Source organism: Cottoperca gobio, chromosome 3 (assembly GCF_900634415.1).
Source record: "Cottoperca gobio chromosome 3, fCotGob3.1, whole genome shotgun sequence".
Classification (NCBI taxonomy): Eukaryota; Metazoa; Chordata; class Actinopteri; order Perciformes; family Bovichtidae; genus Cottoperca; species Cottoperca gobio.
In genome coordinates, this window is record NC_041357.1 from 17,923,974 (window position 1) to 17,937,938 (window position 13,965).

At 41.3% G+C, this 13,965-nt stretch overlaps 2 protein-coding genes across 16 annotated transcripts in view; both read right to left on the reverse strand.

The window, feature by feature from the left end:
• Window positions 1-2,703, reverse strand: part of fam189a1 (family with sequence similarity 189 member A1) — an 85,428-nt gene extending 82,725 nt beyond the window's left edge. For both annotated transcript variants that reach the window (XM_029455361.1, XM_029455353.1), the window contains exon 1: window positions 1,993-2,703. In XM_029455361.1, coding sequence (XP_029311221.1) covers window positions 1,993-2,241 — 249 coding nt within the window. In that variant the 5' untranslated portion in view covers window positions 2,242-2,703. The remainder of the gene's footprint in view (window positions 1-1,992) is intronic.
• A 2,109-nt stretch (window positions 2,704-4,812) lies between these two features.
• tjp1a (tight junction protein 1a) overlaps window positions 4,813-13,965 on the reverse strand; it is a 50,147-nt gene continuing 40,994 nt past the window's right edge. For 9 of the 14 annotated variants that reach the window (XM_029428659.1, XM_029428656.1, XM_029428653.1 and 6 more), the window contains 9 exons: window positions 12,848-13,684; window positions 12,595-12,677; window positions 12,195-12,380; window positions 11,917-12,023; window positions 11,450-11,694; window positions 10,858-11,012; window positions 10,548-10,768; window positions 10,172-10,315; window positions 4,813-6,545 (listed from right to left, as the gene is read on the reverse strand). In XM_029428659.1, the coding sequence (XP_029284519.1) occupies window positions 6,451-6,545; window positions 10,172-10,315; window positions 10,548-10,768; window positions 10,858-11,012; window positions 11,450-11,694; window positions 11,917-12,023; window positions 12,195-12,380; window positions 12,595-12,677; window positions 12,848-13,684 (2,073 nt within the window). In that variant the 3' untranslated portion in view covers window positions 4,813-6,450. The remainder of the gene's footprint in view (window positions 6,546-10,171; window positions 10,316-10,547; window positions 10,769-10,857; window positions 11,013-11,449; window positions 11,695-11,916; window positions 12,024-12,194; window positions 12,381-12,594; window positions 12,678-12,847; window positions 13,685-13,965) is intronic. The other 5 variants (XM_029428661.1, XM_029428662.1, XM_029428654.1 and 2 more) reach the window with 2 other exon arrangements.

Below are 13,965 nucleotides of genomic sequence, written 5' to 3' on the forward strand. Positions count from 1 at the left end.
AAGGCACTTTCCAATAACCACCGATGCTGCATTTCCTGCTATTATAAATTGACATTTAAGATCAAATTTAATGAGGGCTGAAAATATCATTTTTCCAGCTCAAATGACTAATTGGTTGAAAGTTTTTTCCGCTGGTTTGAGCTCTCAACTTTACAGAGTGACTTCCACTGTCTGATTGGGGATGGAAGAGATTTGCCCACAAGCAGAGACTCCAGATGGGCAGCTGATCTCAAACACATTATCTGGGTTTTGGCACCACAGCGGCTGATGATCTTTCTGCTGGCTATTTGTTTTCAGCACCTGGCTCAGCTTAAGTTACAGTAGTATACCTTATCTTACCCTTGCCTTACACACATATCCTCTTAAGTCTTGATAAGAATTCATATCACTAACTGGGCCATGTTGCATTGACAGTGAGGTGAAACCTTAATCATGAAGGATACCTTTTATTTTAGTGTCTTCTGATGTTGGGTGCAAACCTAAAAGTCAAAGTCAAAGTATTTGTTCACATTTACGTTCAAGTACATGTTAATGGTCTCCCTGTAGACAAAATACTTTGTTTATGTGATTTAAATGAGATTGAAGAGTAAGTGCATTTCATGTTTTATTTCCTCACTATATGAAAATGTAAGCGCTACACTTTTTAGTTAAATGTCCTTCATCTCTGATGAGTTTCTTCTGGATGGATGATTATTTAAAAAAAGCTTGAGCTGTGTTTAGGAGCGGAGCCTTTATTGTGGCATGTTTTGCTCTGTTTGCAATGCAACATTATGTGTAAAAGATAATTGTTTTTGTCTGACAGATGTTTTAGCTCTCTGCAGCTGTACATTTGGCGTGTGTGCATGGCACAATAAACAACATATGCACAGTCAGGGCACAAAGATGCATTAGGTTTAGGTGCACAAAGATAACAGAAGGTAAGATGCAGCACAACAGGCTGACAGACGTCAAATCAGCCCGAGGCACCGATGAAGAATGTGCATTGACCTTTGCCCTCTGACCCCTGTGGTTACCTACTATTTCCCTGTAACTATACACTCCCACACATAAGGGTACTGACACATGTTCCCTTTCTCTCTGCATCATTGTTTTCTCTCTCTCGTACAAGAACACCTATTCATTGACACTCTATATTTCCAACACTGCATTATGAAAAGCCACACACACACACACACACACACACACACACACACACACACACACACACACACACACACAGCCCTTGTGCCACAGATCACCCCTCACCCCTGCACTCTGCCCCGCTGCCTCTATAATTAATGGAGCAGCCCTGCTCTGGGTCTCTGGCAGGAAATCAGGGATGTGTGTGCATTCATAAATATTTACAGAAACCACCATGAAAAACACACCATCTCAAACATATCCCACTGTACACAGAGGAAGGAGCACTGTACATCATTTAAAATATCCTCCTCCTTGAATGTTCGTGTGTGTGTGTGTGTGTGTGTGTGTGTGTGTGTGTGTGTGTGTGTGTGTGTGTGTGTGTGTGTGTGTGTGTGTGTGAGATCACTGATGATTACCACAGAGGCTCTGCATGCTCTCAACTAATTGCCTAAGATTGTCTCCAAAAGTCCTTCAGAAACTTCATTTCTTCTTTTTCATGGTGATGGCACACCAATTAGTTCAGCTCTCTGCTTCATACCAAACAACTGGACCTCTTTGAAATCCCCCACCCCCAAAAAAGAGTTATAATATTCCTTAAGTACAAAGTCTAGTGACCATATCAACATTATTTATAGATATTGTGGTTATAGACAATGCACCATATCAGTGTAGTGACAGGTGGAATTCCTATTACATGGATGCTAATTTATACAAAACTACATAATATCCCCTTTCTGTTGCCATGCTGTTAGTGTCTCAATAGTGCCATGCTTTTACTACACCACCCTTCTTCTTCTTTAAGAGAAAACTTACATCATGCTTGATTCATTCCACCAAATACAACTAGCATTGTGTAATTGTTGTACTCACAGAGAAACCTGCCCAGAAGGGACACGAGTGCCGGACTCTGGGTGATGTGGTGAGAGCCAGAGCCGCGAAGCTGACGGCCAGGATGAGACTCCCCAGGACCATCTGAGAGACTCCCAGAGCAAGCATGATCCTCGTCCGGGTCCGGTACTCCCTTAGCCGGGACAGGCTGCGGGACAGCGACGCAGGGCTGAGGGACCCCGGGCCGCCGATGCCGCTGCTGCCGCCGCGGTGCAGCGCGTTCACCGGCATTGTCACTGGAGGGTACAACAAACACAGCAGTACCAAAAAAGGACAATAACATCCACAGAGAACAGAGTGGTTGTGTCTCCGCCTGCAGTGCGCTGGAAAACGGTGTAAACTCGAGGTCAGTGTCCGGTGAGGATGATCTCCATCAATTAAGATGATCGGAGTCGCTCCAATTAGAGATGCGCTGCGTCGGATGGGAGGATAAAGGTGAGAAAAGAGCGGACTGGACGAGGCAGCAGATGTTTACCATACCACACACACAACGTATGAAGATTTTCAAGTCAAAATGCACAAAATAAACCGCTGGAGTTTTCGGCGACTGCTCCAGCAAAGAGCCCATTCCTCAAAAGTGAAAACACAAAAGGGCAAAAGCGCATCATCCTGCTGTCAACCAGCCTTGCACCATTGTCATGCTGTCATGCTCGCCTCTGCAGGCTCTCCAACTACTCAAACGCCAGAGATGAAGCCTGGTTAAGACGCGTGTAAAAAAAGGTGTACTCCTTTAAGATTAAACAGAGAAAAAACGTTGAAATCGCGCAGAATTCGTCGTTTTATTTGTGGTGTCTAAATATCCGCAGTTCTGAGCGAGCAGCGTTTTCTCTGTGTGAGGTTTTCACAGACGACAGCAGATCTAGCAGCCAGGACAGGAGATGCACACTGCGTATTGGAGATGTGCCACTCTGCGCGTCTTCATGGCGGCGAGCTGCACGAAGTCTGTTTTACTACGAGAGTGGAGGAGGGCTCTTTACTATCAGGCAGCATAAAAAAACCTGCGCGTGATTTGTTATTCGCTGCTGGTGATGTAGTGGTGGATGAAAACGTGGATCATGAGCACATTAGCTTACAAATAAAAATGATGTTAATTCTAGGGAAACAGCGCACGTTTTGAATGCGCTTCTCCATCATGATGATCAGGATTCAGGAAATTTCAGTTTTAAATTCTCGTGCATTTACCTTCTTATATATATATTATTTATATATATATATATATATATATATATATATATATATATATATATATATATATATATACTTATATATAAAAAGGTGAGTGTATTAACCTGAGCTCCAGCCGCAGCATCAGGACATCAGGACGACTGCATTGTCATTGAACAATGGATCTGTAGGATTTGTCCTTCAGGATGTATGCTGCAGGTAATAAATGCGGCACACCTGGCATGGATTTTGCCTAAAAAGCTCCTTGAAATTAGACTGGCTGCACATTACTAAATGATTAGTGATTAATAGAAAATGTCCTGACAGGTTCGTCCCAGTGGTTCCCAACCTTTCTGGCTTGTGACCAGTGCTGCAAAGTAACTTGCCTTTACTTTGCAGATTCACATGATTAACAATCTAAATCAACTAATACAGTATTGTTTATTATTGTAGGTTAAGCGGGCAGAGTATTAACCCCACCTTTACCAGCTGCAGCATTAGTAATGCTTACACATTAGTGCATTGATATTATAATCCATGGGTATAATATTGTGAGCCATTCTGCACAATGAGTGCTTTTACTTTTGGTACTTGTGTACATGTACTGAATTAAGATTTTGATTTCAGGATTTTTTGCTTGTAACATAGTATTTATGTTTATTTGTTTATTAACTGTGTATTACTACTTAAAAAGAAATAAATAATCAAAGAACTTCCTCCATCACTGGTTGTGACCCGTTAAAAGGAATCAAAGTCACTTGTGGAGTTTATCCGAGCAAAATGTTTCTTTTTTAGAGCTTCATTTGAAGGACATTTAGAGGCTTGAAGAGGTCAAAGTAGTATTTCATAATAACAATGGTGTCAAGAGCAAGAAAAGAGTCAAAAACATGTCTAACAGATTATCTATTAAACACCCTTTTATCTTGGGTCCTCTTTAGGGTCCTGACCCCCAGATTGAGAACCACTGGTAGCCTATATCCTGCAAGGCTAATTTAATTGTGCAAATGTTTTATCATAACCATTATTTTCCTCCAGATAGACAGTGACTGTGTAGTTTGTTTTAAAGAATACTATATGCATCTCTTTCCTCATCAAAATGTTTTTTTTTTTACAACATGCAGGTCGTAGAGACTAAAACTAATAAAATAGAAATACATTTAAATCTCAGCTGAAGGACTTCTGTATTTCTGACTCTGTGCAGCATTTATTCAGAGCTCAACTGCACCATCTAGCTGTGAAACCTGAGCCCTGGTGCTGTGATGTCCATTAATATACAGCCAAACATAACACCGAAAACAAAAAGGCAAACAATTGATTGGTTTAATAACAAAGTTAAATCTATCATTTGGGAAATTCACTGCCTCGTTTGATAGTAAACTGAACATCTTTGAGCTTTTTGGACCGTTGGTCGGACAAAACAATCTGATGTTGGCTCTGGCAAATTCTGATGAGCATTTTCACTATTTAATTTAATTAATGAAACAATCTATTCATTTATTGGAAAGAATAAAATGTCATATTAAGTGATGGTTTATTGAAGTCATTAAGAAATGATGTGTATAATAACAGAATGCCAAAGACAGGTTGTGATGAGCAATCACCAAAAACAAAACTTTCCTTACACACACACACACTGTCTTTACTTTAAAAATGATTTTATTTATTAATACAGTGGTATACTTAAAATTGTGTTGCAGAGGAGAAAAAAAGTCAGCCACACGTGAAGAGCTAATATCCAATTAAAGCTGTGTTATATCTAAAAATAAAATGGTACTGGTGTGCCGTACATCATATATTGTCTATTAGTACAAAAATACATTTAAGGGCACACGATACAGCATCCAGTATCACAAATCAGTGAGGGGGACACTTTGAGAGCACACCCTTTTTAAAAGAACATGTTTTAAATGTATTTTAGCCCAAGCACTTTCCTGATCCTTGAAGAGCCATAAAAAGACCTTTTTAGTGTGACCATAACATAATGTGAATATATTGGTAGAAAATATGTGATGTATTATTGTCAGGTTACAAGTTCCAAGGCTCGAGGGTATATCCAGAATACAAAGATTACCAGGTTTACTTTCTTCCACTTTTTAAAACATGTTTTCTCTAAGTTTTATACAAAAAAGAAAGACATACAAAAAGTTCATTTACAAACAAAAGAAACAAGGCAATATGCTAGTTTTATTTACAGCCACTTCTTTTCTGTTCTTTTCTTTTTTTAAGTAATGCATAGCAGATAAAAGAAGAGCATACCTTTGTTATCCTTTATAAACTGTTATTGTGTGCTAATCCCAAGTTCATTTATACAGTGGGTCCACAGAAAAATGGCAAAACAAATGACATTATACCATAATTTATCATAACTTATTTTGTTTTTCTTAATGAAAAGTGAATAATCTGCAGATAAGGCATCACTGCTTATTTGTGTGTGAGTGCAAGAATGCACAGAGAGAAGAGAAAGAGAAGTAGAAGAAGAGAGAGAAACAGATGTGATGAAGGAACTGTGGAGGCTACTGGACCTGAGTAAAGAACATGCATAGATCTCCCTCAGGCTGGAAGGAGACTTGGTCCTCTGTAAGAAATTAAACTACAAGATATCACCGTAGGAAAAGGAAGAGTGAAGGAAGAACGTCTCTGAAAAGTGTGCTGCTTGGGATCATATCCAGCTCATGTTTTGCCAACTCCTTCAACTTTAACCTTACTTCACGTCTGTCTCAAACCTTCATTAAAATTCCCTAAATGTGGAAAAAAACATGGAGATACATGTTTGTATTCAGTCACCTGAACTGAAAAATAACAAGATGTTGACTGGTAATTGAATTCACGAGTACATTTGTTTTAGTAAATCTTCTCTATACTACTATATATACTGTATGCATATATAGCATAAATATACCAACACAGATTTTTGAAGCAAGTACGCTGCCTCAAAAGCCATCCATCTATATTTATGTAAAAATTACATTAAACATCACCTTACTGTATATATAGTGTCAATCCTCAGTGGCATGCATCCATGGTTTCATTTCACATCAAAACTTCAAAAATCGGGGAAAAAAGTTTAAAGAACAGCTTGTAACGATCATCAGTGTCTCGCCTTCATCCATGGGTGCAGTAAACAGCACTGACTGGATCTTCTTCATGCTCCATTATGTCGTGTGTGTGTGTGTTTGGAGTGCATCTGTCAGTGTGTGTGTTTTTATGCGTGTCCATCCTCTTCAAATTATCCCCCATGGTTCCACATTCAGTAACATCACACCTGCTGCTCCGTCCTTAAAAGTGGTCAATGAGCACAGAAACACAGTTGGCTCCCACCAGGTAGTTGGGGTCTCCGGGGAGAGACTTGTTTTGCCAGCTTTTTGGATCACCTGCGGACACAGATGGGGGGGATAGTGAGTGATAACAGCTGCTTTTTACATTAAAATCAAGCTGTAGTGCAGTCCATGATTCTCTTGCAAACTCCTCTTCATACCAAACAAAAATCTATTGTACAGCAAATTAGTCTCCTTTTAAAACAGACTGCAGATTGAAGACATTGTCCCTGAGCCATGTTGAGTAATATCACATGGCTTTGTGGCCCATAAAAGCAATTTCACATTTTTATTGAATGTCCACAGCCTCTTGCCGGCTGCAAATTAAACCTCAGTCCCTGTGAGGTCTGAGTGTAATTGCAATTATAAACATACAGGTCTGTGCCAATAGGAAAGTTCCACTAATCAATCAGAGTAAGCCGAGCCGGCTGGGCAGCGGTCCATCGGTACAGTGTACACTAACTATAAATGTGAGGATATAAACACAGCCTGCTCGGTGACATCGACTGTCACTCTTTAAACTGTCACTGGTGCTAAAATATGGTTGATACCGAGGAGATAAAAGTGACCCGGGGACCATGTCTGGTTCAGGTATGCAACATGAAACCAAACAAAGCTCAGATTCTTTATTTCAAGTTGGAAGATCAGTGATTCGTCACTCTGCCTTCTTGGCAGTGTGTTAGGTTGAGTAGCAGGCTCAAATTATTGGGCTCTCATAACTGATTTCCTTTTCGGCTGGCTGGTTGCTGATCACAGGGTTGGCAGTTTGATCCCCAGCTAAATAAAAGAGCTATATAAATGCAGTCCCACTCGGAGGTTTAGCTGCAATACGTGCAGCGATACTGGTTGACTTGATTGAGATGGACTGAGACGGAGCCCACGCCTGTCTGCGGAGAACTGTTACACAAACTACCTCAGCTTTGTCTCCTTTCTGGATGAACTGCAAAACAATTAAACTTGAACAAGAACCTCATCTATGAACATTGTTTGGGCTTTTGCTTGAGTTATACTGGATGCTGTCTCAAACACACACGCACAGTCTGTGAGAGAGTGAACGTAGCCTAGACACTAATGAAGAGCCAGTCTTTTTTTATCCTGAAGGAGGCAGTGTACCGAAACGCTGATCTTCAGAACTTCAAATAAAAAATTGCATTTGCGTTATGACTCCTTTCTTTGATGTCTGCCTGTGAGCCAGCACCTTGCTTGAGCTTTCCTTCAGTTCCTCGGGAAAGGAAAGTACAAGCCACGTTTCAAGTTGTCAGAGCAGTAATGGGAAGTCAAAGCAGATTTTCAATTTGCATTCTTGAATCTTTCAGAAATAACTCGGGGGACATCTGACTGAGTAATTTGGAGTCCCAATTTTTGCTCACACAACATAAAAATAAATAAATCACAATATTAAAAATGAATCCAGAACATGATTACTACGACTATACTTTTTAAATAAACATGTTTACATTCAGTGTTTCTCACCAAAACGCATTGTGTGTATCCTAGAGCACTAACGGTCATTTTCACTATCTATTAATCTGCCAATTATTTCCTCGTTTAATCAATTTAGAGACTGTTATAAAATGTTTGCTTGAAAAATGAGGGAAATAATTCAATTTCAATCAATTGCCAAAATAGTTGTCGATTAATTTCTCTGATGACCAATCGATTTATGAACTAATCTGTTCGGCTCTAGTGTATTCACAAGGCTAGTGTATAAAGTGAGCTTTAAGGTCACTAATGAAGATTAAAGCCATTATTTGAATCTAAAACCTGACAGTTTCAATAAAACCTGCGTTGTTTATAACAATGTTTGTTGTACATCAGGTAGCAGTCGTCTCCTTCCCCGCCTTTTGCTGATACATAAATAAGTCTCTTGGGATGTTACTACCAGCGGCGGATCAGCGAAACAGTCGGCATCAATATGTATCATGTTATCCGCTTGTGTGTGTGTTTGTGCATCCTGTGAATGTGCAAGTAGAGCACGAGATACAAACAAAATAGGGATCCAACTTATCAAAGATTCCACAGGGTGCCTTTTAACGATAAATATCATAGGTGGTTAAGCCCTAAAGAATGTCTGTAAAATGAGATATTGCATCATTTGTTGGCAAAGTCTATCATGTTTAATTTCATTGTTCTACATTAATCAAAGTCCGCTCTTTTACAGAGCTTTACTGTGTCACAGTAGTTCTGATTTTAGCCTGTAAATGAACATAACCGTCTACAGAATAACACAGTATACATAGAAAGGAGGCAGGAAGATGCAGAGAGTTGTATAAGAGGAAAAAGGAGAAGCAGGGAAGCAAAGTTAGAAGAAAACCAGAGCAGGCCAAAGAGCGTCCTTGCTTTACAATAAGAGGATTACAACGCAGCCCGATAATCCTCCCACAATTCAGCAGGACAACGGCGTGAGCTCACGTCTCATCCAAGCCTCCAAGTCTCATCCTTAAAATTAGGCTAATTAACAGCTAATCCTGAGCACTGCCAAAATCACCACTGTTTTTGAAGAAGTAAGAGGGACAGTGTTGAGGAAAGGGAAAGGAGGGAATTAGTTACTTTTATTAACAATGCTTTTGTTTTTTTTGAGACTTTTGTAGCAGGAGCTCAACTTCTCTCTGAGCCTGGGTTGTTTCTCACATGAGAGTTTGTTCAATTACATTATCGACTACGGTAAATGATGATAAAAGCTTTTTTACTGTGCATGACATCTGAAAAACAGATAGTTAAGTTATCTGGAGTTGTTTGAGTAAATGACAAAGTGTGGTCAGCAAAATAACCATTTACTGACGGAGGAGTTACAATTATAAGAGGGGATTTGCTGGAATCATCTCACGCAGCCCCTGAGAGCTGTGGATGTTTATCCATTTGATTACTTCCACTTCCCTGTTTTTCCCAGATCCAATTTCACAAGCAGACTCCTTTTATTAAACAAACTAAAGCCAGTTTGAAAGACAAATTAACAAAAACATTCATTTTCTTGTCACCTGAAAGCTACTTGAATAAGAAGAACAATAAACAAGACGAAAGCTAAATTTAGAGAGCTATATTTTGACATGGCAACAAGAAGTCTTTGTGTAACTTTTCTTTTTCTTTGCAGAATAAAGACAGGCATTATTGGTTATGACAGTGTCCCAATTTCCAGAAGATCTAAAAGAGCTGTTCTTCAGGTCAGGATTTGGGTGGCTATGTGAGAATAATCACTCCAAGCAGTGCAGCATGCATTAAACTTCTACCTGATGAAAATAAATGATTATACAGCCAAGTGTCTGATGCATGAATGTTAAATGAAATCAGAGAAAATTGTTAAAATGATTCAAGAGGTGAAAACCAAGAGTGAAATACTGCAATTTCAGCATGTAAAAGCAATGAGGAGAGACTTTGATCTTAACACCAAATAAGAAAACCTGTGATACAGTGAATGAGAGATTGAGTGGATAAGTTAAATAGTATAAATGATGAAAATGAATCAACCAAAACATTAAATTGCGTGGAAAGATTTTCCCCCTAGATTGATTCTCAGACATGTCAAGTGATCAAAATATCTTGTTTTTCCTCAATTGGTTTTTAATAAAGAGAACCAAAACTAGGGGTAAAACCTACAAATTATAATAAAACAGTGACCCACAACCCTCAAATTGTCACACAGCCAGCCCAAACGACCCCAGAAGAACAGAGAGAGCACAGCATACCCGACGAGGAGTCGGAGGATTTTAGAGCAAAAGACCAACCATCAGGGGTCATAGACGCACAGTGGGGTAAGCGCAGCTCCACAGGCTTCAAAAACTTGAGGCCATGAGGTCCGCACATCACCAGAGGGCTGAGCAGAGTCTCTCCTGTAAACACAAACACAGAATTCACGACGATTAAAAGTAAACACACAGAAACTTTGTATCACTGGGAATATCACAGAGCTGTTTGTCGGCACCATCCTACTTGAGATATACCATATGACAACATGCACAAATTAACTTTAAAATACCGGCTTCCTGAAGCATCAACAATAATTTAGATGTGACTTAAGAAAACCCCCCTGGCTCCTTCATCCCTCCATCGTTGATAAGTTACCTTTCTCCTTGTCCAGTGGCGGCAGGATGCTGTTGTCTCTGCAGACCTTGAAGTAGATCTCCTGCTCCACACCTTCAGGGATGGCCCCCTGTGGAATAATAATGCTGACACCTGTCTCGATGGAGCTCAGGACGCCACCGTTAGAGTTGAAGATGCCTCGCGCTGTTGCAACCACTGTGTGGCCCTCGTCTTCATCCTCATCGTCATCCAGGGCACTGGGGCTGAAGGGAACAGATTTACCTTTACTTTCACACTCTCATATTCAACAGAATACTTTACATGTGATCTGTAGTCAGACTGAGGTTGGTACCTCACAGGGATGGCCTTGGGCACAGCGTTGATGTTGTTATGCTGGTTTTTGGAGCGGTGGTCCATAGTGCGTGTGAAAGTGTCCAGGCCACTGTCATGGTCTGTGTTGTGGGGTTGAGGGGGTATCTGAGGCTTGACTGGGCTGGAGCTCCGGCCCTGTTGCAAACACAAGAGGGGAAAGTGTTGAACTGTAGGTAAAGACATCAGCAGCAATTTATGGGTATTATCCCTTACGTGACAGTTATTTCAGATCCGTTCACAGTTTTGAAAAAGAGAACTTAACGTGCAGAAATACCTGTAACCAAGTGTGGCCCTAATCAATTGTGAAATATATATATATATATTTAAAATCTGAATAATCTTTGTTTTCATAGTAACACAAAATTCAACGTAGTTTATTAAATCCAGAAATATAGGTTATGTTTTTGACTTGGTACCAAATCTTAGGGCTACGGTTACGTTAAGAGCATCATTACTCATCGATTGATCTGATTTAAGAGGAATACAACAGTGTAGCCCCACGTGTATTATTACTTATTTGACCCTCTTTAGAGTGCTGCATTAAAAAGGCGGCTGGCCAAAAGTCTGCTTACCTTTGGAGCAGTCTCAGGCTTGTCACTGGGCAGAAGGTTGTGGTTGAATTTAGGACTGTCGAACATGCGCGCAAAAGGCTTGGCAGACGTGGTGTAGGGCTTGGGAGCGTAGCGGTTGTAGCTGGTTGCTGGTGGAGCTGTTTTTGGAGGATGTTCACTTGTGCCGTTAACCGGAGACTTCTCAGGGAAACTCTTGTGAGGCAGGAAGTTGGTCTGGATAGTGTCATCTCGGCCTGGAGGCTTAGCTGTGGAAGAGCCATGAGGGTCAGCCAAAGAGCTCTACAGCATGCGTCACTGTGTGTATGCTTTTATTGGTATACAATTATGTACATTTTGACATACGCAGCAGGCCACGTCTCTCAATAGACTCTCAGTACAGAGACACATCTGCACATGATTACAATGTTGCATAAGATAAAGTCATGGCTATTCTCCCCCCTTTGATAAAAAAAACTGTAAATGTTTACCTTCAGGTGCGGGTTTGGGAAGTGTGGCGGGTGGCAGAGAAGGCGTCACCTGGGGAACTGGTTCGTATTTATTCTCCAATGGACTTGGCTTCTCCACTGACTCCGTCCTATATCACAAGACCAAAACCATCAATTTGAGATTGAAAGTAGAAAGGAACCAAGACATTAGTCATAAAAACAAACTAAGGATGTTAAAGATAGTTGGAAGGAAAGTTGGAAAAGAGACATTAATCTAATCTAAGCCAAACATATTTCAGACGGATGCGACTGAGCATCACCTGGAGTAGTTGTTAGTTGTTTGTGCTTGTGGCTGGGGTTTGTTGGGACCGGCCTGAAGCCTGTCAAAGTAAGACAGCTGTTTCCTGTAGTAGTCCTCGTCCTCATCAGGGTCGTAATGGTTGGAGCGCACAATATCATCAGCTACCATGGACTGAGGCTGCGGAGGCTGCTGAGGCCCTGGGGCTCTGAGTTGGTGTGAAAAAGACAGTCAAAAAGGTCAAATACAAGGCAGCGATCATGAGAGCAGAGCAGGAGAACAAGAGTTTAAGATGATGAACGGCCAGATGAAGGTGCTTGAGAAAATTGGTCAATGATGTAGAAATTAAAGTGACTAATTTCCATCTAATAATACTTAAAATCAGGGTGAACACAGTAACAGCTGCATAAGCATAGACTTACCTAAAGGTCTTCTCTTGGTCCAGGTTGCTAAGAGAATTTGCTTTTGGGATTATTCCACCTGCTTTCAAAGGTAATTCAGCTGCCTGTAACCGCAAAAGCAATTAACCTTATTAGTAGGATAAAAAAATATCTGCTTCTGTCTGCTTCTCAAGATAATGAAAAAGAAAATGTCCAACTTAAGTTCACTATCAACAACTGTAAGACAACGCGTAAGCCGCATTATGTAATGTAACTGCAAAGCCGAACAGTTTACCTTGTTCCCGGCTAAATCCGCTGCATCTCTGGCTCTATCCACGGACACAGAGCGTTTGTTCTCAAACATCTTGACCCTTGTCAGGACTGACTGTGGCCGCTGGGCGGGTTCATCTTGTTGCTGATCTCTGGCAGGAAAAGGCTTAGGAGCATCTGCAGGGGAAGGTGAGGGGGCCTCTGCTTTGGGAGGTGGCGTGGGGCTGGTTTCAGAGTTCACAGGAACGGGGTCATACTGCTGAGGTTTGTAGCTCTTTTGTTGCGGTGTTGGTCCCTGGTTATAGACAGGCCGCTGGGCAGCGGGGTCTGGAGAGTGGGCAGCTGAGGGGTACGTGCTCAGGTGAGAATCCTGGTCGTAGTGCAGGTCAGGCCCTGAAACAGAAGGTGGGGGATCATCATAACGGACAGGGCCTGGACCCGTCGGTTTACCGTAGCGAGGCCGTCCGTCAAATCCCTGCTGAGGTGGGGGCTCGTCGTAGCGCAGAGGAGGGGTGTACTGGGAGTCAGGGCCGTCCCCGTATGGCAAACGGGGATCGTAGCCCTGGGAGTTGGCAGTAGAGAGCGGTTGGTTGTAGGGGTTCCACTGTTGCTGGTCGTAGTGAGGCACACTGTTCTCGTAGGGCAGGTTAGAGTCATAGTTGTTTCGGTACTTTGGTTCTGGGTAACCACCTCCGCTGCTGACTCCACTGCTGCTGACATCATACCGACTGGGTGGGTGGTCGTAATCTCTGTATGGCTGGTCAGGGTGAAATCCCTGCTGAGGGTTGTAAGTCACAGGCTTCACGTTGTGACCGATTCTTCCCGTGTTGTCTGTGTTGCTGTATGGATCCTTCTGAAACATCTACCGAACAAATAAACAACAAAGACTAAGGTTAACAAATTGCACAGGATCCAGTAACATAAAATATGTAATGTGATTAATTGGACATACAAAAATCAGTTAAAGGATCAGAAAAGGAGAATATTAAAATAAGTCCATGAAATTAATTGCAGAAGAAGAAACAAGAAGGGAAAGACCTGAAATAGAGAAACTGAGAGGGAGGGGTTACTGGTCAGATAATATACAAGATTAAATAGAAATCTCAGCACAGCCAAACACCCATTGCAGCGTAGAAACATCAC